This window comes from Cheilinus undulatus, linkage group 12 (assembly GCF_018320785.1).
Source record: "Cheilinus undulatus linkage group 12, ASM1832078v1, whole genome shotgun sequence".
Taxonomy (NCBI): domain Eukaryota; kingdom Metazoa; phylum Chordata; class Actinopteri; order Labriformes; family Labridae; genus Cheilinus; species Cheilinus undulatus.
In genome coordinates, this window is record NC_054876.1 from 43,491,472 (window position 1) to 43,516,537 (window position 25,066).

At 38.5% G+C, this 25,066-nt stretch overlaps 2 protein-coding genes across 4 annotated transcripts in view; both read left to right on the top strand.

Moving 5' to 3' along the window:
* Positions 1-7,795, top strand: part of usp28 (ubiquitin specific peptidase 28) — a 35,552-nt gene extending 27,757 nt beyond the window's left edge. For all 3 annotated transcript variants that reach the window (XM_041801496.1, XM_041801498.1, XM_041801497.1), the window contains exons 21-26: positions 138-316; positions 788-866; positions 1,814-1,893; positions 2,569-2,692; positions 3,680-3,878; positions 5,342-7,795. In XM_041801496.1, the coding sequence (XP_041657430.1) occupies positions 138-316; positions 788-866; positions 1,814-1,893; positions 2,569-2,692; positions 3,680-3,878; positions 5,342-5,517 (837 nt within the window). In that variant the 3' untranslated portion in view covers positions 5,518-7,795. The remainder of the gene's footprint in view (positions 1-137; positions 317-787; positions 867-1,813; positions 1,894-2,568; positions 2,693-3,679; positions 3,879-5,341) is intronic.
* A 2,211-nt stretch (positions 7,796-10,006) lies between these two features.
* orai2 (ORAI calcium release-activated calcium modulator 2) lies at positions 10,007-22,323 on the top strand. The gene is made up of 3 exons (XM_041800594.1): positions 10,007-10,340; positions 17,957-18,189; positions 20,177-22,323. Exons 2-3 carry the CDS (start codon positions 17,962-17,964, stop codon positions 20,741-20,743), a joined length of 795 nt encoding a protein of 264 aa, XP_041656528.1. The 5' UTR covers positions 10,007-10,340; positions 17,957-17,961; the 3' UTR covers positions 20,744-22,323.
* Positions 22,324-25,066: the final 2,743 nt, after the last annotated feature.

Genomic DNA, 25,066 nt, shown 5'->3' on the forward strand with positions numbered 1-25,066 from the left:
ATTGCTATATATTCTACTGTATTTTGGTCATTACTAATTCTTGCACCTGGAGCGTTAAATTGACCACACTTGCATTTCCAGTGTATCCGCCTATTTGATGTGATTAAACTCTGACAGAATTTCCTCTGTTCTTTCAGGCCTTCCATGAGGAGTATTCCCGCTTGTATGAGCTCTCCCAGGAGGAGACTACGCCCCAGGAGGACGTCCGTCTGCAGCACTGTCTAGTTTACTTCTTCCAGAACAAAGCACCAAAACGTGTCATTGAGAGGACACTGCTGGAACAGTTTACTGACCGCAACCTGAGCTTTGATGAGAGGTGCAGAGAAACCTGAAGATAAACACATGAATAATGTTACTTTAAATCTGTATTAAAACATTAAATACAGGTATCTGAATCTTGGATGAAAATGATAAAAGAAACTCTGTTAAACATGAAGTCGTGAAGCCAAGCAACATACTTTTATTTATCAGAAAACACAAAAGAGTCTTTGTGCTGCTTTTTTTATGTGCTACGGTATTCAAAAGGAAATGTAAATGTTTAAGTTCTATCGTGTCACAAAAGCAGACTTTATTTAGAGCAGAAGCAAAACATACAATAGAACTATAATGCCATCTAGTGTCTGGAGCACAGAACTGCAGCATACTGCGAGTCTTCCCCTCAGCCAGTATACACAGTAATTTTAATATTAAATGTTAAGTTGAAAAAAAAAAAAACGAATGTTTGATATTATTCTGATTTTATCTTGTTGTCAGTTAAAAAAAATAATTGTTTATTCTGCACATGCAGGGCCATCAGTATCATGAGGGAAGCAAGAGCCAAACTGCGCCTGATCAAGCCAGAGGACATGGACATGGATGAGTACCTGGTACTGTCTGATAAATGGACTTATCGCTGCGTTATTGAACTTAGTTTTTTAGAATAGTGTTTGTGTTTTGGGGGTATTCATAGTTTATTTTCTCTCTGCCTTATTGAAAGCACATTGAAATGCTTTATGAATACCAAACATTACTTTGTTTCTCTCTCTAGATCAGGAAATATGAAAAGAAGAAATAAGTGTATCATTCTGCTCTTCTGCTACAAATCAGAGTTTTGATTATTGCATGCCATTTTATTACACAATATTTTTCCATTTCATTGTGTTGATGTGGATTTAGGGATCTACCTAACTGTCAAATGCTTGATATTTCAATGTCTTCATTTGCTCAGTGTGATATGTCTTTTAATGTTTTAATTTTTTTTAACTTAAAACTTGCTTTGCTTTGATACGAAGACTTCTGGTTTGGGGCTGAACCTTGCTGGCCGGGCCAGGGGTCCTTCGTATGGACAATCTATTTTATTTCTATTCACTATTAGCCCCTCATTGTCAGTAGTTTTCAATGCATGCCTCATATTTGATGCACACCTTTATGAACTGTATCTTGAAAACTGGACAACAAGACCAACAAACCTTTTTCTACTCAGAGTATTCCCATCATCAGTAGGCGCAGATTTGCTTAAGGCTGAGAGCCACAAACAGGATTTGGAAATTAGGAAGTGTTGACTCTGGTTTAATGCCTTTTCCCAGTGTTATTTAGAATATTGCTCACTGTTACTTAAAATGTGAAATGTAGTGACAGACTTTCATCAACATACACAAACAGACAACTAAACAGAACTAAGCATGTTGCCTTTTACTAAATATCGCCTATGATTTATAAATGTATGTAACTGAAACTACACCTCTGCTTTGTGATCAATTAGCAAAAAAATCTAGCAGAAAAAAATCAAACAAACTGATTTTTTGTTGTCATGTCATGTTCAACCACTCTGCAGCAGTGGCATGATGACTACAGGCTCTTCAGGACGGTGTTTGTCTACCTGTTGACAGGACTGGAGCATTACCAGAATGGGAAGTAAGTTTTTCTAAAGATCAACAACAGTCACTTTTACAAACAACTTGTTGAAGAGAAACTTGTAAAACAGACAAAAAAATCAAGAAACTTGAAGAATAAAGGGAATAAGAAGTAACACACAGATAAATGCATTGTTATAATTCACAAAAAAACTCAGACTCCTTGGATCTTTCTTAACTTGAGGAATAAAGTTTCTGACATTCAAAGCCATCCTATTGCACATAAAACAAAGAAAAACAGCTCAATCCTCTTAGAATTGTAACCACAGAACAATGCTGCTGATCTTAATACTTTGTGCATAAGAAGAAAAGATTTGAAAAATCAGAAGTTTTACATTTTATAATGATAATGTCCAGCTAATCTTCTATGGGCTGGATAGAAAACAGTGCAGGCTTTGGAATAATAATCAAGACTTTTAAATAATGTTTAATACTTTATTCCCAATTTAATTTGTTAATACCTTTCTGGTTGGATCTGCTGTTTAGCTGCTCAGGATAATAAAGAAACTTGACATTGTGTTGTATGCTGGGACGAAGACAGGCATCCAGTAAATGGTCTTATCAAGCTATAACAGTAGCTCACTTAGCTATGCATGTGAACATAGGGAATTTGTGGCATTGGATATTGTATAGAGAACAGCATGATGACTTTTGACTCATGAGTGTTTGTTTTCAGGATGAGAGAAGCACTGACTTACCTGGCTCATGCATATGAGACCAACATCACGCTGCTGAAGAACGGAGAGAAGCGAGGCATCGACAAGTCTCTTATTGCAGTTTACAGGAGGAAATGTCTCACCGTAAGTAATCTAGCTCTTGTAGAAGGCCTGGTGATTCATAAGTAGACCCTTTTCGATCCATATTTACCTTCGCCAAGAAGGTTATGTGATTGGCAGGGTTTTAGTTTGTTAGTTAGTTTGTTAGCAACATAACTCAAAAAGTTCTGGACGGATTTTGATGAAATTTTCAGGAAATGTCAGAAATGGCATAAGGAAAAACGGATTCGATTTTGGGACTGATCCGGATCACCGTCTGGATCCAGGAAGTTTTTTAAAGGATTCTTTACTATTGGGAGATAGGGCTAATGGCGGAGGTCTGCGCTCTCCGAGTGCTTTTCTACTTAGAAATGTGAAACTGTCAATAGCATGTTTTTAAAGGAGTTATGAATATTGAATATTGAAATTTCATAGGCTTTATGATTTTGTATTCAAAAACTTTTGTACGCAAGCAATATTTTTGACCTTCTGGAGGAACTTATGTCAATAGCAGTCAGTGTGTGGATTTTATTAATGTTCATCTCATATTTCTTTAATATTGGATTGTAGTTGCTGAACTGTTTTGGTCCATTTGGTCTGCACAGTGGAATGATAATCTAAAATGATATCTAATATTAATACACAAGTTATGCTATCAGATAAAAACCTTCAAAAAACTTAGATGAGACGATCAATGGGTGAAATCTATTCTGAAGGTGTGGGTTGCATATTGAATTAATGATTTAGAATAGTGGTTACTTTACAAACATAACAATGACCAGATGTCTGTAAACAGCATAGATAGCCGGATATGGGTGGAGCTGAGCAGCGCTGGTCTCTACTCCTCATATTGTGTTGTCGTTTTAAATTAGAGAGTTCCCTGGTAGTGGAATTCACATACTGCTGTATTCAAGGGTATTTGTTGTGAATTTATCAGACACAGAACATTATAGAGCCAGTACAGAAAAAATCTTTAAACTACAACCTCTACTCTCTCTTCTGTCTTTCTCCTTTTCTCCATCTTGGGCTCAGGTATTGAATGAAAGTGCATCAAAGATGTTCTGCAGCGGAGAGGAGACCAGTGTGGAGGAGGGCATCTCCATCATGGACGAGGCCGTCATCCCCTGCCTTCACTTGATGAGCCGAGACATGTCTTTATCTCAGGAGGACCGGGACGCAATGGAGAACATCCGCAGCCACTGGTGCTGCTGTCTGGGCCAGGACATGGATGGTAGGAACTAATTTGTTGTTTTACAGTGCTGACTGTATTTTATAACGACTGGGAATTTTTCTCAAATTTGTACCAAAGAGAAGTCTAATTCAGGTTCACAAAGCTGTTCTTGAATTGTAGAATTGTTGTCATCTGTCTTCTTAAATTGACATTGTCATTTCAAATGGAAACCGTTTCCAGTTATTTCTAACTAGCATCCTTACAATGCCTATGTGAGTTCATTGAGCTGCAGGGCTGCAGAGACAGGAATCACACAGGATTGAAGAGAGAGAGAGAGAGAGATGTTGGCCAAAGAAAAAATCTAGAAAGGATTTTGCACTGAATCTCAAATGTCGAAAGTTTTAATTTCTACTACTTTCTAGATCTGAAAGGCAGATGCTGCTTCAGTGACAAACAGACAGGCTGGTTATTAGATTTTATGGTAATACGCGACAAGTAGAGATGTCATAATGAATATTATATATTCAGGACAAACACATTGCAGTCCAACATCACTTCCTAGAGTGACACCGCCCCATTTAGGTGAAAGAAGCTCTGAAATAGTAGATTAGAGATCAACAGAAATGTGACTAAGTGCTACGAATAATTAAAATGCCATAACTTTTCACACATATATTTTATCATTGATCGACAAGGGAGTGTGAGAGAAGAGCTCTGTGGCTTACGGCCAATACTAGAGAGGAGTTAAGTGGTCAAATGTGGGACCGCTGTCGTGTTCCTACTTATTTAAAGTCAGCGATTGCTCTGTGACAGCAGGAGCTGTAGTCTGCCTGCCTGTTAGCAGATTCTTCACAGATTCACTAATGTAATGATGAATTTTCTTAACTAATTTAACATGGTTGAAATACAAACAAGGTATGTGATGTCAGTTTATGACATTTTCGGTCACAAGATGGGGCTGTTGGTCCAGTTTGATGGAGAGAGTCTGAGAGGACACTCAACTACACCTATAATTTTACTTTTTGAATGTTACGATGCCAGTCCTTCCTCAGAAAAGTCAGCATTTTTATGTAGAACTCATTGGCTCTTTGATTTGGGTTCTTAAAAACTGTTAAACTGATTATATTTTACATTTAAAGCTTCTAAATCCCCAAAGGGCAAGCATGGGCCAGCATAGTTTTGACAAAGTACCCAGATGGTTGCTCTTATCAATACAGACATTGGATTATATCAGTCATCTAAAGGGATACAGCAAAGGACAACGCAAAATTAAGTGTAATTTAAGAGTTCAAACTTAACTCCAAGGTGAAAAATAGCAAGAAACAAAAGAGAGGCTCTAACCAGGAAATATTAAGAAAGCATATAAAACAACAGGACACTGGGGAGTATTCAAATATATTCAAATTAATCCTAAAATTAAACACTTTTCATGTTTGGTTTTAGCTTGGTCAAAATTAGCACATACTTACACTGACAAACATAACAATAATCCCCTATTTCTCCTCTTCTTTCTGCTTTTTCAGCCTCATTACAGATAAAGCTGGGTGAGTTTCTGCCCAGGGTTCTGGATGGTTCAGCTGAGACCGTAGTTCTTAAAGACCCACCAAAAGTCCATGTCAACCAGGCTCACGACTTGTGTAGTCGCCTGGCTGCTGTCATGGAGTCCATCCACAACACCTCAGTGGTCATTGTGAAGTAAAGCCCAGAGTGAGACCCTCAACAACCTCCTTAAACTGTGCGTCTCACCTGCTAGCAACCTTACTGATGGATTTCCCTATGTGGACACACTGTGGGGTGGAGACAGAGGGTGGATTTCCATTTACCAAATTCTTTATTGATTTTATTCCCTGTTTTAGTCTTGTACATGCAAATCATTTTAATGTTATACCAGAAAACAGCACGCACTCTTTACAGCTGAATAGATCCGTTTTAACAATTCTATTCAGGGCACACTCACACTAGGCCCAGTTTCCCAATACCCCATACCATGGCTCTAAGCACAGACGTGTCCTCCCTTCATTTGTATGACGCACCCTCTCACAGAGTTGGCATAGACAACATGACTTTACTCACTTTAGGATTTATTTTGAATTGTATTGTAAGAGACATCCCCTCACACTCTACCATTGTTAAAACTGGTTGGGAGAGGAATGGTTATAGAGAATGATTACAAGTCACTTGCATGATGCACACCTGTGCTTGTACTGTGCTGAAGCCCACCTCCTCCATCCTTGGCCCATGCCAGGGCCAAGGAAGTATACATTAAACAGAGGTGGAGAAAAGCATTTAATCACATTACTGTAATTAAGTAGCTTTTTTGTGTACTTGTACTTTTTCGAGCCATTTTTAAAATCTGTAATTTTACTTTTACTTTCATATATTTAGGAAAGCACTGAGCTCTTTATGGCGCAGCACCATCTGATATCAAAAGTACCTACTCATTTTAGGATGTCTGTACTTTGAGTGAACTTCAATTGAATTACATTTTACAGATTTATACACCTGTTATTTTACTTTTGCTAAAATAAATTTTAACCAAAGTACCTGTACTTTTACTTGAGAGCAAAATTCTTGTATTCCCTCCACCACTAACGGTACAAAGTACGCACACTGGTCATCAAACTGGACTTTGGGACTCAGGTGTGCTTGGGCTCAATACAGATTGCCTCAAGTACCTTTTCAATGCTCCAAGATCAACCGAGCCTGAGCCTGGTTACCTCTTGTACATACAATACCTCATCATGTAGTCCAGCTAACTCTGAATGTTCACGTCTGTCCAATTTGGAGTAAACACTTGACCTCTGCATTGGACCAGCATAAGCCCTTTTCTGCCATTGTTAATAAATAATTGTTGAGAGGAACAGTGGCATCCGCAATATGTCATGTCCACATTGTGCAGCTGCACTTGTGCATGAGCAACCAAACTGTGCTGAAGCACACCTGTTCTAAAGATGCCTAGGTCAAGGAAGTTTACCAGAGCATGGTACAGATTGCCTAGTGTGAGTGTGCCCTCAGTCATCATGGCCTTTGGCAGCAGCAAGTTATGCAGGAGGCCAAATATGGTCACTCTTAACTGTTTTTTATCTCTGCCCCTTTTGCAGCTTTTTCCCAACCAGATTAGTATCCCAAACACCTGATTTAGAGCTTCTGCATTTTACTTCCTTTCACTTTGGGGTTGCAGCTTGCCACCATAATGGCCAGTTTTTTTTATCAATAGTACAGAGAACTATAGAGGTTCAACCAGCTTCTCATACATGTGCATTTACAAACATTCAGAGGGCATCAGAAAAGCTTGAAGCATTGACTAACACTTTTTCAAGTACAAACATAGACAAACTTTAATGGCCATCAAACTCTTGAAACTGGGACTAACTAGACTGCCGCTCAAATCCACAGAAAATTGCCAGACTGGTTTTTGTGTTGCTAAGCAGTGTGAATGCACAATAGGGGAAAAACACTTGATTTGTACTGCACAATATCAAACTATTAATGAGCTTTTTTAAATATATGTTTTTTATTTCTTTTTATTTTCCTATACAGATTTTAGGATGTTTTTACATGTAGGTAAAGCTAGGAATAAAGATATCTACTGAGCTATTATGCTGAAAAATATAAATGTTAAGTGCAATTTAAAACAAAGAACTACTGCACCAGCAAATGCACAGGTCGCAGTTACTCTGTACACTGTTACCCTCTATTAGATAGTGGCAACTCTGCTTTGTACCAGTGTGACAGCACCTTGCTCTACAGATGTGCCTTTTCTTGACTTTTGAGGGGCTCTTTATAAATCATGCAGATGCTTTTTAAGGGAAACAAGTAAACGGAAATACTGCAGAGTATCATGAATTAATTCTCTGATTTGGGATTTTCAAGCCAGCGACATGAAGCCACTCTGGTTGCCAACTCCTGCTGCTGATTTCACATTGCTATATCATCTGTAATCTTTGATGACACTTAATAAAATATTTTAAATACTATATTGACTGGATTTCTGGATATCTTATTAACTGAAATTGGTCTTGTAGGTGCTTACTGCATGGTCTGTGTTTGTCTTCTTACTGATGCCAGAATAGTTTGCACACTTTCAATACTGAGGTCAGTATTTTAGAGATGCCCTTATTGGGTTTTTGTGCATATCCGATACACCAGTATATAATGTATGTATGCTGATATTGATACAGATTTTTAATATTTCAGACAGAAAGCTTCAATCCTTAAAACACAATTTAAAGTTTAGGAAAGAACAAAAAAATTCTGTCATTAGTATACACGTTAAATTCAAGGAATGAGGATAAACTAAGAAAAAGACTTCAGCCGAGTAGGTCTGTTGATCCTGCTCTAAAATCCACAAATGTATTTTTACGGCTGATATATAAAGCCCGTATGTTGCTTATAACTGACAGTGTTTTATTATTAAAGGTACATTAATAAGCTAAATGGATGCACTGATAAATATTCTCTTCTGTCTCATGACAAACTGAATTTGCGCTGCTGTTCTTTTTGAGCCATTATGCTAACAAAACTCTTACTGTGCTGGAAAATTATGCTTCAAATGCACTGTTTAAACCAGTTTTTATGCAGTTTGATAAAAACCCACACCAGTCAATTTTTTTTCTGAAATTAGGAAAAATCATAAAAGGAAAAATACCTCTGAGAATCAAACTAATGTGGTGTTTTTGTTTTTTTATGTCTTTTGTTGACAAGAAATACACCATAATTACTGATACACAGAAAAGTCTTCTTACTCCTCACAATCATCAAATTAATATCAGATATCACTGATTAAGCCAGGAGAACACCATTGAAACTTGTTTATTTTTTACCATTAATGTATCTGTTGACCACTTGCATGGCTGGTAGACACATTGCATATTTTACATCTCAACATGCACAGACCATGTTTCAGCCCCCATGCTGGAATTCTGTGTTACTGTCATGGCTTTAATTGGCAACAGCACACATAATCTCCCCAAATTCCTATAAGCCACTTTAATCTATGTGATTTAAACTGTACTACAATGTACCAGCATGTCCATGATAGAATAGTCTTAAACATTAATCAAGGTTAAATGCACATCAAAATGCAATTATACTGAGATTAAGCACAATAATGCTACACAGTCAGAGTCTGTGCAAGGGTACGTTATAATTTTCATTCATCTTTGTTTTCAGTGCTCTAATTCTCCACTTGTGAGGACCCGGTGAGTTAGGGTACTGTTGAAGATATGTCTGCAGCTGTCCTAACAAGTCAGGACATGGCCTGTTATCATTTCCTTGGAGGAATGTGGGGCCATACATACTGTGTGTTATATTGTTGAAAATAGGAACATTTGTACAGTTTCTCTACATGCTGATATTAACTGTAGCTCACCATTTCATTTTAATAGTGCAAAACTATCTCATGAGCATGAGATCCCCTTTTATGCCACTTTTGATCAATGTTTGCCACTTTTATCCAGTTCCTCCCTTCTTTTATTGTGCTTTTTTCTATTTGCAGTTTTTCCTTTTGTACCATTTTTGCCTATTTAAGCTGCCTTTTGCCATTAAATGCTACTTTTCCCCATGTTTGCCCATTTTTGCCACTCTTTGTGGATTTTTGCCTGTTTTCCCAGCTTTTTGCCCGTTTTAGCCACTTATTATTCATTTTTTGCTGCGTTTTTGCCGTTTTTTTTATCATTTGTGCCACCTGTAACTCAGTTTTTGTTACATCTCATCCATTTCTGTCATTTTTTCTCTCCGTTTCTGTCACTTTTTTCCTCAGTTTTGGCCATTTTATGCCAATTTTCCCCCTAACCACCCAGTTAAGTCACTTTTTTGCCGCTTTCCGACCTTTGTTGCCAGCTTTAACTTATTTTTATTGCCACTTCAATCCATTTTTTCCACCACTTAGACGTGGCTCTCTTGCAAAGGTATTTTTAAACATTTTGTCCCTGGTGGAGCAGAGTTGAGAAACACTGCTGAAAAACAACAAATCTTAATTTGGCTGTCGCTGTTGAACACTCTTTATCAAACGTAGATTGGCTTAATTACAATTTCAAGATCCAGGCACGGTATTTTTGTAAATATGGCATCATGTTAGATTTTTTAAATTATGTTTTATGGTTTATTCGTAGAAAATACACTTTTTATTTCACACGTTTATGAATTACTTAGTGCTTTTATTTTGAAGGCAACACGCCCAACCGGAAGTCTTCTAACGCCTGTAGTTTTCCTCTATTAACGTCTGTCTGTGCGTTTTCAACGCCCTGAAACCAAACTTAGAAAAATTAATACCCGGTGACACAACTTCACAGAGAGGAAACTTTCCCCAAGGTGAGGTAAACATGGCGGAGAGGAATAACGTTTACAAACTCGACCGTTGAAGCTGAACGAAGGCGCTGTAACTGCCACGGAAGGGGGGAAGTAGTTCAACCAAAACAGTCGGACTGGTCCAGGCAGCGTTCAATTATTGTTCAGTACAGTGAGGTGAGAAGACCTCTCTGGAGTTTGGACCGACAATACAGACGGCACTTCGGCAGACAGGTAAGATACACGGAATACAGGTGTTTTAAAAGGTGACCAACTTCACTAGAAACCTTGTTAAAAGGTTAGCTTGAAAAGAGAGCTAGCCCTGGTAGGTGATGTTTGACGTTGTATGATTACTTCTCACTTTGTTGCTTTAAACCATCACTGATGAACAGTGTTATATTCATTTCAGCATTAATTATACATCTTGTGTCAACTTGTGGTTTGACAGTTATCGATTGAAATAACCTTAGCAATGTGTTAGATTAGCTTTCTGTTAGCTAAACTTGGTAAACGGATCCTGCTAACTTCACCACAGTTCTAAATATACATAGAGAAGTGCACTCAACTGCAGAAGTGTTACCCCAGCAAAATGAGAGGGATCACAGGGGGACTCTGTGCCTAACTTTACTCTCTCAATTAAAGAATACATGCTTTGCATTTAGTCCCGGTGATGCAACAATTTAAATGTGCTCATTTACATTCACAGCTGTTGCTGAAGTTGTGAGCCTGCTCTGCACTTCCCAGCTGATTTGGAAAGCCCCCGTCTTGGTTGACTTGATAAAATGTCTGCCCTTTTTGAATTACTGCCGTTTTGACAGGTTCACTAAAAACCTGGAGAACCAGTTGTTTGTGTGTGCATAGTCAAAGTCATCTAGCAGTGATGAGCAGGAGTGGCTTCATATGTGTGTAGACAACAGGAAACAATGCAGGCACATTTACCCCTATTGTTGAATATTGTTCAGTTTGCGCCTTGTTTGTATGCCCAGTAATACACCAACATAACAGTTTCTTTTATGTTCTCTGTACTTCAGTGTTTGAACCAGTCTGCAGGAACTTGCTCACTATACCAGAATTTTAATCACTGGTATGATGCTAGGTAAATCCTAAATATTGCATGTAGACTCCTGCATAATATCTTAATTGCATGGATGTTGCCGATTGTATTTGGACAATTCAGACTGTTATTACTCATAATCCTGTTGAACTGGCCTGTGACTTTAAACATACCACCACTACTTTCCCTCTCTTTCATTTCACACCAGCCTTGCACTAAAACTATCAGCTTAGTGACACTTGTCACACTACTGATGTTGTGTGACAAGTACAGGCAGGTCAGTCAGAGCCTGGGCCTGCCAGACTACTCTGCTACCAACAAGGCAAATCATTTCATTGGTTCTCTTTAGGTATGATTTATTGGTATATCAGTATCTGCAGATATTAGCTCAAACAGTAAGTTATCATTGTGAGCAGATATGAACATTTTTGCCAATACTTAAAACCATTATTTTGGCGATAAAAATCTGTCAATATCAGCCGGAAATATTGACCATACGAAAAAAAATAAGTGAATGGAAATCTAGGCTGGACCAACAGACCTACATCAGCTGAAGTCTTTTTCTTTACTCTCTAACAATCTTTACACTTTAAAGTGTGCTCTAAGGACCAAGATTTGTTTATTTGTTCATGTTGGAGTTGCATGTTTTCAGGACCGAAGTTTTAGCTCTGAAATGCATTTAAATATTTGGCTCAATATCTGTATTGGAAAACATTAATTTGTTAATAGTAGCTTGTCGGATATTGGCAATAATTCAATATTGTCCACCCCTAGTTGTTTTTCATAAGAATTTGCCCTAATGCAGTGGTTCTAAAATGGTGTGCCAAGGCACAGCGGTGTGCCATAACAAGGCAAGTCTAGGTGTGCTGTGGGAATTTGTACAATACACTATTACTATGCCAAGTACTGTAACCAGGACCTGCCCATAGATTTGGCTGGACCCCTGAAGAACCCAAGAGAATGGGACCTCCCCACTTGGGTTTTATTACTGATATCAGTGCATGTGTTTAGGATCAGTAGCATTTGTGCTAGCATCCTGGCTAACAGTTACCTCAGTAAGAGCTGAAAAGCATGGCAAGCTATTATTGGGTTGAAATTGGTGTTGAAATTATTAAATCATGCTATTTTTAACCTAGTTAACCATTTTTTCTACCAATTTCTGACACTTCTTTTGACAACTTACACAATTTTGCTGCTTTTTTGTATTATTGCCACTTCTTATTACTACTTTTGACCTATTTTACCACTTTTTTAGAACTTCTTGCTACATTTAACCCATTTTTGCTACCTTTTTTGCCACTTTTTGCCCAATTTTGCTATTGTTTGGCCATTTTTGCCATTTTTTACCCCCATTTTTAACCCCTTTTTTTTATCACCTTTTAGTAACTTTAACCCCTTTTTTTGCTACTTTCCTGTCACGTGTGATTTATTTTGCCACCTTTTTGCCAATTTTTGCCCACTTTTGCCTTTGTTTGACCACTTTTTGCCCAGTTTGCCCCTTTATCACTTTTAACCCATTTTTACCACCTTTTTACAACATTTAACCCTTATAGGCCACTTGTAACCCATTTCTGCCACTGTTTTGACATTTTCAACCCATTGTTTGGCCACTATTTACCAATTTTCGCCCATTTCTGACTTTGTTTTGCCACTTATTGCCCAATTTTTCATTGCTTTTTCATCACTTTTAACCCATTTTCGACACCTTTTGCCATCTCCATGGTCCCCCAGTTGGCTGGGCCCCAGAAAGCTCTCCTCTTTATCTCCCCTTACAGGCCACCTTGACTGTAAAATTATTTAAAAAGCCTTTTTTTGTATTGATTTAAATATGGTGTGCCTTGAGATTTCAGCTTAACCTTAGGTGTGCCTTGGGTGAAAAAAATTTGAAAACCACTGCCCTAATGAACCTGGCTTTGACGCATGGCTGTTGTCGTGCTAAAACTGTAAAGTTAATTCACCAACTTTTTCAGATAACTCTGAAGGGAAGTAGTTAAAATTCTTTCATAAAGAGGCACTGATTTTCCTCAGATAGTGGACTGGACACTCCATGTTTTGAGGCTGCAGGTTTGACTTCAAATCCTGGAATCATTTAGTGAATATCATCCCCTACTTTCTCTCCCCACATCTGTCAATCTTCAACATTCCTGTCCAAATAACAGCAAATAAAGATCTTTTTAAAACTGCTTTCTTAACGAACATTAATTTTGTTACAGAAAGATTTCTGTTTTTAAGACTTAAAGGCCCTAGCCACTGGCAGCAGATAGACAGAGTCACAGCAGCACTTCCTGTAACTGATAATTATCAGATATACGTGAGTGTCAGCTCAGCTGCTAATTACATGTGTGGAAGTTGTGGCATATGCTTTAATATATACACATTAATATAGGTGCTTTTCAAACTAAAGTCCCAGGAACTTATAGATCCAGGAACCTCTCTTTCTGTGGTCTGCTGTCTGTGTTTCCACCAAGGTCTAAAGCCATGGGAAGATCCTGCTGCAAATCAGGCGTCCTGTCACAGCCAGGTTTCTGTAAGATAGCATATGATTATCTGTTCTCAAATCATTTACCAAGATTTATATGCCAAGGAGCTTTCATTATATAAGCCACATTTAATTGTCAGATTTGTCCTTTTTTTTAAATCTATATTTGGATGTATTTTAAAGAGAGGACTGGAACGGGGGACTCACACAGTCTCTACAGCTTATTTGCAAATGACATCACGCTTCAGTAAGAGCTGGGGGGGGGGGGTGTCTGCATAGAGAAAGGCTACCAAAAAGGCCATGTTTTGTGCTGTTTTTGACTATACAAAGCATTCAGAGTGCAAAAATAAAAACATTCTTACTTTTAAGCTGCTTTTGTATGAATTAATTTTGTGTGAATCATTCACCTAAAATAAAAAGTAAAGTAAGTAAAGTAAAAAAAAAGCACTATGAAATGGAAGCATGCAGAAATTTTAAAAAGCCTCTAAAGCTGTATGAGTGGTGTCACACCCTGCTCGTGTAGAGTACGTTTTCTGCGACCCACTGAGAAGTGCTTCGCAACCCATTTTTGGGTCCCGACCCACCAGTTGAGAACCACTGCCCTAGAAGGTCTGTATGACTGAGTAATTTGTGATATTGATTACCTCCATGTAGTAAACCAATTAAACTTTGGGGGCAAAACACCTTCTTTTAGAGTTTAGGGATAATACTCAATATATGTAGACATTTTCACACAATAATTGCAGCGTACAGGTCCATTTAGAGCTGTAAAGTACTAACTGTCCTCTGTTCCCATTCATTTAATTTAGCTGTCCCTCACTTCCTGTCCCCCAACCTTCGGAATCACGTGATTAAATAATTTATATCTTCTATCATGTATAATTCTAATCTTATCAAATGTTGGTGTAGGTTTCCAGTCATCCAGGTCATGGTTATCCAAAGCTTGATCCAAATTGATCAACTGGTCATGGTTAAGGAGGAGACATTTCGCTCTTCTCTGAAAGGCTTCTCCAGTTGTTAGACTGACCGGGTCCAGAGAGAAATGAAAGCCTAGTTGACCTCTAGAATGCTAATGATCTGAGTGGTCGTCTGAATGTCGGTGACAGAGTCGTTGACCCCAAGAGGGATGCAGTGAACATATCAATCAGAAATGTTCAGCACTGCAGCCAGACCCCCATAGTTTCCAGGTATTTGGGAAATACTACCCACTGAATAGCGATTTTTCAAGGGGTAGATTTTGTACCTCAGAACCCAGTTAAGACCCTGGTTCCTTAAGTCAGAAAGCACAGTTTCTCAAAAGTCCCAAGTTCCTGGGGAAAGTGACTCTGTGTACTCTTTTATCTGCTCTTTAATCCTCGGAAATGTACTGGTAAGAGAGGTAATTAAGCAAAAAGATGCCCTTTGTTGTACAATAATAGAGAAAATGGGATACTGAAAAGACAAAGGTTTTAGGAAAATTGATGCAAACACCATTAACTGCAGACTATTCGTACTATAAATGATTTAGCTATTTTTCTGTGAATTGCTCCCAGGAATTTCTGAATATTTTTTTAAACAGAAAAACACCACCAGGTGACAAAAAATACATAAATCAGTTTAAAAGTTATGTTGTTCATGAGCTTGAGATAAATTGATGATAACATAGGAGCAAATAAACTTCTCAGTTCTGAAGTTTGAGTTGAAATTATGATGAACAGACAGTGACAGCAGCCTCAAGTAGTGGTGTATTATACCGTAAATCTAGCTGAGACTTGATACACTGAAAGCATTAGTTGTAGTTTCTTTCCTTTAAAATGTAATAATTTGAAAGGTCATGCTGGAGCAAACATCATTGTGTTGACAGACTACATACCTCAGAAGTTCACCGCGCCTTCAGGGAATATTTCATTTCTTCCCCTAAAAGGACAGAATTATCGTTGAACATAACTTTAAAATCCAGCAATCAACAAAAAACTAATCAGCTTTGAAAACTTTATGCAACAACTTCAACTTCCTGTACTTTTGTGCCTCTTCTTCTTGGGGCTTCAGCATCGAATAATAGTGTGGCACCCTTCCTTGTATTTTAATGATCCACTCCTAAGTAGATCCAACTGGAAAAAAATTTAGACAGTAATTTTGTTTCAGTTTAATTGAATTTTATAGTAACAATCACAGCATGTACTTTCGAGTTACCATTTTAGTTTGTTTGATCAGAATTAAATGATTAAAAATGCACTTGAACTAGTCTTTTTGGTGCAGAATTATTGTGAGGACACTTAGAGTGACAACCAAGTAGCAGCTGTTTTATAACTCCTTTTTGTGTTCATGCTTTGTCTCTCACGTAATTCTGGTTTCCTGTCGTCCCTGCCTCTTGAACTGCTCTCACTCACAGACATGCACAGAGAGCACTGGGATACTCACAAGCTACAAGTCCATCTGTCTCCTTCTGAGACAGAGTACAAGAGCACAACAGGATTGTGCTGACAGACAACATATCCAAAAATCCACAGGACCTTGTGGGAATAGTTTGTGGGAGTGTTTGTTTTTTTCCTTAAAAGGGCAGAGTTATGGTAGAAGAATGAAGCTATAATAATAAATTGGTCGTAGCAGGAGAGAAATCACTGATATAATGCATGATGTTAATATTAGGGCTGTCAGCATTAATGCATTAACTGCAGTCGATTAAGGTTTATAAATAGAGAGCTGCTTGTTCTTTTTAATTTTTTTTATTGCAAGTAATTTCATACTCTGGTTAAGCCACTAAGTGTCTCTGCAGCTATGGTGAAATAAAATACCAAATTTACAGACAGTTCAGTGAGCAGATCAAAAATCATCAGACATTTAACTTTTTATTGTTCCCTCATTTCCTTCAAAATCCATAAAAATGTCAACTTTTTCTCTGGCTAAGTTCATGTAATAACCTTCAGTCCATCCTCGGCTCTACATTTTTTTACTCTTTCAAAATAAAAGCATATCATGAAGTCAATCACTTTTAGTTTAAGACAGCAAAATAAAATCTCAAGTGAAGCACAAACGTGTAATTTCAAAACAGGGAGATTTATCATGATTAACTGCTGAAATAACACGATCGTGATTAATTGCAATTAAAAAAATCTAACAGGTTGACAGCTCTAGTTAAAGTAAATAGTTTAGTGTTTAAATGTTAATGATGATGAGCATAAAATGAGATAGTTTTAAGTCCTTCCAGTAGGGCTGAACGATTTGTGAAAATAATCTAATTGCGAATTTTCCCCCAATATTGAGATTTGATATGCGATTATTTTTAGGTTCCTCATCTTATTTGTTGTTCAACAATATAAGCAAGAAATCCTTTTATAGCAATCACAGTAATAGGTAAGTTAAACTAGGGATAACATATATACAAAGAAAAATCTTATTGCAATTTAGGCTCTTATAGCAAATTTGATATCAATTGCTATATTGAAGGGGATGATCTTTTCTGTTATTCTTATTTTGATGAAGAAAAACAAATACATGAACAAGAAAATTAGGATTTTTTAATTAAAAAAACAGACACTTGAATTTTTGCATAATGTGTAGAAAATGGGAAAAATATTGTATCAAACTGGTATTTTGACACATTTCAGGTTGAAGAAAATGCACTGTCTGCGATTTGAAAATTGCTGCATTCCATATTGAAATTTAATCTCATTTGTGATTAAATTCCCAGCCCTACCTTCCAGTCACTATGAACAGAACTGATCTCATTTTACTGAACTCACTTTACTGCTTTCTTTATGATTGAGGAGTTCTTTGACATCCATAAAATTGGATGTCAGTTTTTTTTGTACCACTGAACTATAACATGTTCTTTTCTGTTGTGGACTTTTTCATAGCATATTGTTTCAGGCAGATGAAGCTAAAGGTAATTATCAGCTACCCTCACATTGATTTGTGCCACTTTGGTGGTAAAACATTACATTGAGCTATATTTTATATGTGCATTTTAATATTTGCTGATTTACTGCGTGTCATTCTATCATCTATATTGAACAGTGCGGTCATGTATTGTACATTTTTTACATTTTATGTAGTGTGGTTATCTATATTTTTTCCTGTAGTATTATAAAGTATATTGCAGGAGAATAAAATATATTGCATTTTCAGTCTCTTCCAATGTAATTGAGCTATGGTAACACTGGGACTTACACAGACCTAAGAACACAGTTTTAAATTTGCATTGTTATATGTGCTTGTTGAGAGCCACAGCAGGCAAAATACTGAACCTGTATGTGATTGTATTACATTTTCTGAAGCAGTCTCATTGAGGATTTTTAATCGGCCTTGAAATGAGAATCTCTCCATCATTTCCACCAGGTGCCATGAGCAGTGAGCTGAATGTGCCTATGGGCTCCCCGGCCCCGGGGGCCTCAGAGCGGGCTCCTGATGGCGGGATGGACTACAGGGACTGGGTGCGACGCAGCTACCTGGAGCTGGTCAGCTCCAATCACCATTCAGTGCAGGCCCTGTCCTGGAGGAAACTTTACTTGAGCCGAGCCAAGCTGAAGGCCTCCAGCAGGACGTCTGCTCTGCTCTCTGGCTTTGCAATGGTATGTCTAAGCCACAAAGCCACCATTCTGACCAGGTTTTTCTCTCTATCTTGTCTACCTGTTTCACTGAAGCTTGTAGTTTCTATTAATTGCAGCACAGTTGATCTGTGTTTTTTTTATGGCTGTTCAGCTATGGGCAGGAAATGGTTTATAGCATCCTGTTTTTGCTTTCAAAAACAAGAACCAAAGACCTATCTTTATTAGGCTAATGATTAATGTTTAGCAGGTTTCTAAAATGCACTATCAAATCTTTCAACTATCTTTTAGTGTCACCTCAAAATGAAACGAAGCCTACGAATTATTTCTGTTGATAATCTCGAGTACAATTATTCCAGGGCTGTAGTCAACCAAGGCACCAATTAATCGATCAGTCGTTCAGGTAAAAAATTTCATTCATTATAAAAAGTTACCTCGTTGGGGACTAATTCAATCCATCCAGGCTCCCCACTGCACCTGCTTGGTACTCTAAATGATCCTAAAATGAACGTAACAAGCCTTTGGAAGCATTGATATATCTTTTCGGCTCATCACGTCTTACTATATAATATAATTAATTGAGAGACGATCAGTGCGCACCTGCCTTTGATTTGAGCATTACTGCTGTAATATATGAAAAAATATCCCACTCTGGTAGCTTTGTGTGCTTCTCTACCTGTAATTCCAAGAGCTGCATTGCTCCTGTTCCCAGCAGCAGGTCTCTTTCTCAGCTGCTCACACGCTTTTGCCCCCAGACCAGCGTCTTGGGGCGGGGTTCGCCGACCAGGGTGATCTTGGTCAACCTAAAGCTTTCCGATCAATTAATCAACCAATCGACTTGAAGCTGTCAGCCCTAAATGATTCACACCTGACATGCATCTTAATCAAATCACATGACTCACATCCCCCTAAGTTAGTAGTCTATTTAAGCTGCAAGATTTCTGGTCTCTTCCTCTGCTCTGTCCTGGATCAGCACTGTGCTCTTGCTTTTAACCTGTTTCCAACCCAGCATCCACCTGCTGGCTCCAACCCAGGGTTTAAGCTGTTATCTTATCATTCCTCAATTCTGTATGTAAAAATCTGTGAGGAGTGATTAAGTCAGAGCCTGACACCAAACATGTTATGATGCCATAATAAATGCTTAAACAAACTACAATGTGAGATTATTGGCTGAAATACATTTTGAGATCTGTGATTGGATCTTTTTCACAGGCTTGACCTCTTATACGATGTTCGCAGGTGATGTCAAGTCACAGTGAAGGACTCCAGATAGGGGACAGGAAGGGATTTTTTGCATAGAGGAGCGCTATCAAAACTTCAGATTTTGGTTCTGTTTACTACTGTGTCATTTGTCCAAATGGCATTAAAAAGACTTAAGCTACTTTTGTTTCCTGAGAGTAGTGATGCATTCAAGGGAAAAGTTTAAAAAGCTCACAAAGGAACAACAGCAGACATGGATTAAGTCCAGACAAGCTTTTTCCAACACTTACATATGACCCAGTTACACAAAGAGGTCCTGTTTGGTTTATTACAGACTGTAACAATTTGAAACGGTTAACTTTGATCTTGTGTGTGCTGATGTCTGTCCAGCCTCACTCGTTGCAACTGGAAAGTCGTCTCTTTTTAGAGATCTGGATCATTTGGCACAGTTCAGTAATAAGAGCAGGACTGTTGGCTCCCAAATGGCTCATTCTAGAATGGCACATCATTCCTCAAGCCCAGTTCAGACCAAAGATTTGCAACGAGATGAGTTGAAACTCGCCACTGCTTGTGACGGGCCAGCCTGTGACATTCTGAAAACCTCCTAGTTCACACTGTAAAGGTCCACAGCGTGATTTAGCATGCTAACTTTGATTTATTCCTACTGATTCCTAACCAGTGTTCTTCACCTCTGTCCCCATCTGGCATTTGAACATCTTTTCGATCACGTGACTGCAAACAAGCTATGAAATTCAAAAGAAATGTTTTTTTCCTTGTCACTTTATTTAAAGTCCCTGTGTCTGTGTCAAAGGTTGCTATGGTGGAGGTGCAGTTGGAGATGCAGTACAGCTACCCACCTGTGCTCCTCATCGCCTTCAGTGTTTGCACCACTGTCCTGGTGGCAGTGCACCTCTTCGCCCTACTTATCAGCACATGCATCCTCCCGAACGTGGAGGCCGTCAGCAACATCCACAACCTCAACTCCGTCAGTGAGTCTCCGCATGAGCGCATGCACTACTACATCGAGCTGGCGTGGGGTTTCTCCACAGCACTGGGCATCCTGCTGTTTCTAGCCGAGGTGGTGCTCCTCTGCTGGATCAAGTTCCTGCCCGTGGACTCCTGCGGGACCAAAAAGTCGACCACCTGTGGCTCTACAGCGACCACACCCTCACATGTGCCGCAGGACAGCGGCTGGCAGGCGGCACTGGCCTCCACTATCATCATGGTGCCGGTAGGGGTGATTTTTGTGGTGTTCACCATTCACTTCTATCGCTCACTGGTGCGCCACAAGACAGAGCGCCACCACCAGGAGATTGAGGAACTGCACAAGATTAAAGTGCAGCTTGATGGCCACGAAAGAGGCCTACAGACTGTGTGAAAACATAAGAGCAGCTTTAAAGACTTCACTTTATATCTCGTATTTATCTCTCCTACACTGTTATTCAAGCCTTCCTCAGACAGTGAGCTTTAAAGCTCGTCACTCTACAGCACAAACAGCCAGTGCACGTCACTCTGCTAATTTATTCTTAAGATGTTAAGTGTTTGTGTGGTTAGCTTGTCTGTGTTGTAGCTCTGTTATGAGTTGTCAAGAGACTGTTTAAAAATGTTTACAGAAAAAGGGCTAATATGGAGGGATGCACCGCTCTGACTCAACAGTTCCAGTACTGACAGGTATGCTTTGGCTATCAGCTTCGTCAGAGCACTGATCTAATACCAATCTTTAATTTATGAGCTACTGTATGTGCATGAAAAGGCAGAATGACTGGGAGCACCCTTTAATCTCTAGGTGACATAATCTAAACTTTACTTTTCCTTTTTTGTATTTTTTTTAATTTGTAATACTCATCCACCCCTTAAAACACCAGGCTTACAGATGCAGTGAGTAGTCGCACAACTTGTTGCATCCCTGAAACACCTTAAAAACATGTGAAATATCTGCTTACAGGTAACACCAGCTGTGTGAAGATAGCACCACACCAAACATGAGGTAGTTAGCATGAGTAGATATAAGAATAGTAAACAGATTGTACCAGGATTTCCACTGGTGTCACTTGGAAGCAGTCCTTTTTAAATTCAGTATCAGACCCACTCCTGTAGAAGGTTGGTGCATCCCTACTGGTTTGTTCTGCGTGCCATTTTTTTGTGCCATGTCTGCTTTCATGGAAGGGTTTGGATATGATTGCTGGTTTAGTTTTAATCTCTTTCAGATTTGAAGATTGTCTGAATTCAGATTGTATTCCCAGTCAAACAAATTTCTTACTGAATCTTTTACCAGCCTTCACTCCTTTACAACAAAGAGCTGCCTTCACTTTAAACTGTAGAAATGGGGAACTAAAGCTGCCATAAAACATTAATTAATAACCTGGGCTTTTTTTTTTACTTCAGTATATGATATAAACCTGCTTTTATTTGTCAAAATATATAACAACACCAAGCAGCAACCTCTGGTGTAAAAAATGCAAACCAATGAGTCAGTATCATGATAATTATTGGAATTATGATAAACTAAAGAAACTATTTGCTTAGATGTTTGTAAAAAAGTGAACCATGTGAACCATCAGTGATGAGCATTGCTTAATTGCATCACATATTTTTGTTTACTGGATGAATTCAAACCTTTGCAATGTGTTTATTACAACAGCTCATTTTGCAATAATTTTCTGTTCCTTTCTACTTCATACAATCAAGGGGTACCACCGGGCCATGCTTTTATTTGAAGTTTTAATGCCAAATGCAACTTGACTTACCTCTGCTTCAGACACAGGGTAGGGATGGGTGTTGTTTGGGGTTTTTTTCTGATACCAGTGCCAATCAGTACTTTGTATACAATGTCGGTGCCCAGTGTTAATTTCGTCGACTAAAAATGTCCATCGACAGCCTTTTTTTCCATGACAAAAACGACACTAAGACTAACAAAAATAGATCTGATGACTAAAACTGACAAAAAGTAAGTTTAGTTTTCGTCAAGATGATTGAAAGTAGAATAAAATTTAATGTAGTTTTTGTCTGACATTCAAAATCCATAATATTTCTCCACTGTGGGTAAATCTGTCAAAAAACAATGCAGCTGTATCTCTTCTGCCTCTCAGCTGTAGAAAGCAGGGACCCCAGGTTTGGCAGGGTGCAGAGAACACACTACCATGACTTGGTACCAGATTTAGACCAGAAAATAAATGCTTGGACTAAAAGTAAAGACTAAAATGTGAGGACTTTTTATGGACTATAAGTAGACTAAAATGTTTTGAGTTTTCGTCACCTAAAACTAGACTAAAACTAAAAAGGATAGAAATTACTAAATGTGACTTAAACTAAAATGCATTTTATTTAAATACTAAAACTAAGACTAACTTATAAGATGCCAGTCGAATATGGGATCAGAAAAAGAAACCAGTGTCAAGTAGGTGTAGGATGTATTGATACTGGCACCGTGTCGGTACTGGATTTCAATACTCATCCCTAACACTGGGTGCGTGGCGGCTGTGTAATGGCTGTGCCGTGGCTCGATTTTAATTTTTGTGTGCAAGTTCACAAGTCAGGGACACACATCGCAGCTCACATGCAACAAACACACACCCAGTCTGATGACCATAATTGTAGTGTCTCTTCAAACTGTTCAGTCATTGATTGTCTGTGAAAAAAGGCCATGGTGTGTCATGATTAGTGTCAGTGTTGATAATCTAGCAGTAAAAGACTCATACTTATGCATTTAAAGCTCATCAATTTAAGTTTAGAATCAGGGCATTTACTTTCTTGGTGCTCAGGACAAATACTATGTGCCAAAGTTTTTCACCTTAAGCTGTGATTTAAGTATTTCTAGAGACATGTTGAACATTGTGTAGACAATATCATATTTGTAGCTCCCAGATGACTGTTGTGTCTCTGCCTTCTCATTCTAACCAAAGCTGATCACAGCTGATATTTGACTTGATGTTATGCATTCATCTATTTCCCCACAAATATTGAATATTAGATGCATTCAATAAGAGATTTGAATAATTAGGATTTACTAATGTCGTTTAACGTAGACAAATCTGATCCAAACCCAGCCATGTTGCATGGATTGTTTGCTGAATGTTCCTCCGTCAGGCTCTCATTTCAAGCTTTTTTGTTTAAACTGCAGTCGAGTCGTGTTTTACACTGCAAGGAAAATGTTCACTGTTTTTCTCACAGATTGCAGGCAGTTTGACACTTCGAAGTCTTACAAATGTTACATTCTTATGGAAGTGTGGGGAGGTGGTGTTACTGTTTTTCTATCCAAACTGTCACACAAACAAACAAGCCTCAAACTCGTTTTCTTCTTTTTAATAGCTTTTATTGTCTTTTACAAAGACCACATATCCTGTGTTTAACTCACTGATTCTGCTGCTCTAAGTGCTTAAATATGAATGTTACTGTCCAAATATACACTCACCAATTACATTAGAAGGGATAGGTGTTTAACTGTTCATTAACACGAATATATAATCAGCCAGTAGGTTGTGTGCAGTCACAGGATCCTGATGACATGTGAAACTCTGATGTGGGGCCATAAGTGAAAAACTGGTCAGGAATCAATGGAAGTAGAGGAATGTTAGTGTGTTAAAGCTCTATGTGACCTGTAGGCTGCATTTATCATCTGAAAATTTCTACATACATTGGGTATGATTCCTACACTTTACCAAAAATTGTTTTTCTCACAGTATTCCTGGGGTTGAGAAGAGCTTTGTCACAAATGACTTCATCCTCCAGACCTCCTACTACACATCTAGCCAGATGAAGGGAGACTTGAGGAGTCATTACTGAGCCAAGAGGCTAGCTATATGCCTTTTTAACAGCTTTTCTCCTTCGTTTTGTCAAAAAACTTGCTTCTAATGGAAATAGTTATGACCCGGGTAAACTGTGTGGGGTTCACCCTGGGTTTCAGGTGAACCATGGGACCTGGCTCCTGTCTGAAATCCAGTTTTCTTCCTGTGATTTTTGTTGTTTTTTGATTAACATTTACAAAACCAAACTACATCTGTTTGGGAGCTAAAAGGACGACCCTTGTAACTGAGTTAAGCCAAAGGATCCAGGTCTCTAAAACGAGACATATTTCCCTTCCTAATGAGCAATGCTAGACAGATATTGGCTGTGAGAACACAAGCAAGACCAGAGTTTACAGTGACAAACTGGTGCTGAATCAAACCGGACCACTTGGTGGAAACGGACCATACACAAGCGTTGTCTAATTGTGCTCCTTCAAACCCTAGATGGAGGCTTTTTATCTATATCTGCCGCCTTTTTTTGTTGGCTTTTTAAACTTTTTTGCTTGAATGTGTCCCAACTTTTGTGACTTTAAAAGAGCTCAGTTTTTTCTGTAGTTTAAATGGTAGGCAGAGCCAAAAAAAAACAGAACTTTCTCGTTTTGATAGTGCCTCTTTATGCAGAAATCACTTCCTGGAGTTCTCCACTTCATCCTGTGGTAGCAACCTCTGCATGTAGGCGTGTGAACATGGTCAATACCAGCTGAAGTTCAAGCCAAATTCTAACCCTGCCATATCAAATTTTGTAGCAGAAATCGACTCATCAGACGACATTATTCTACTCTCCTATTGCCTTATTCTGGTGGGCCCGTGTGAATTGTAGCCTCAGTTTCCTGTTCTTACCTCTGTGGTTCTCAACCGGTCTAGAATCAGGATCCAACACTACCAACCTAATGAGAACTTGTAAAACAAATTCCCCC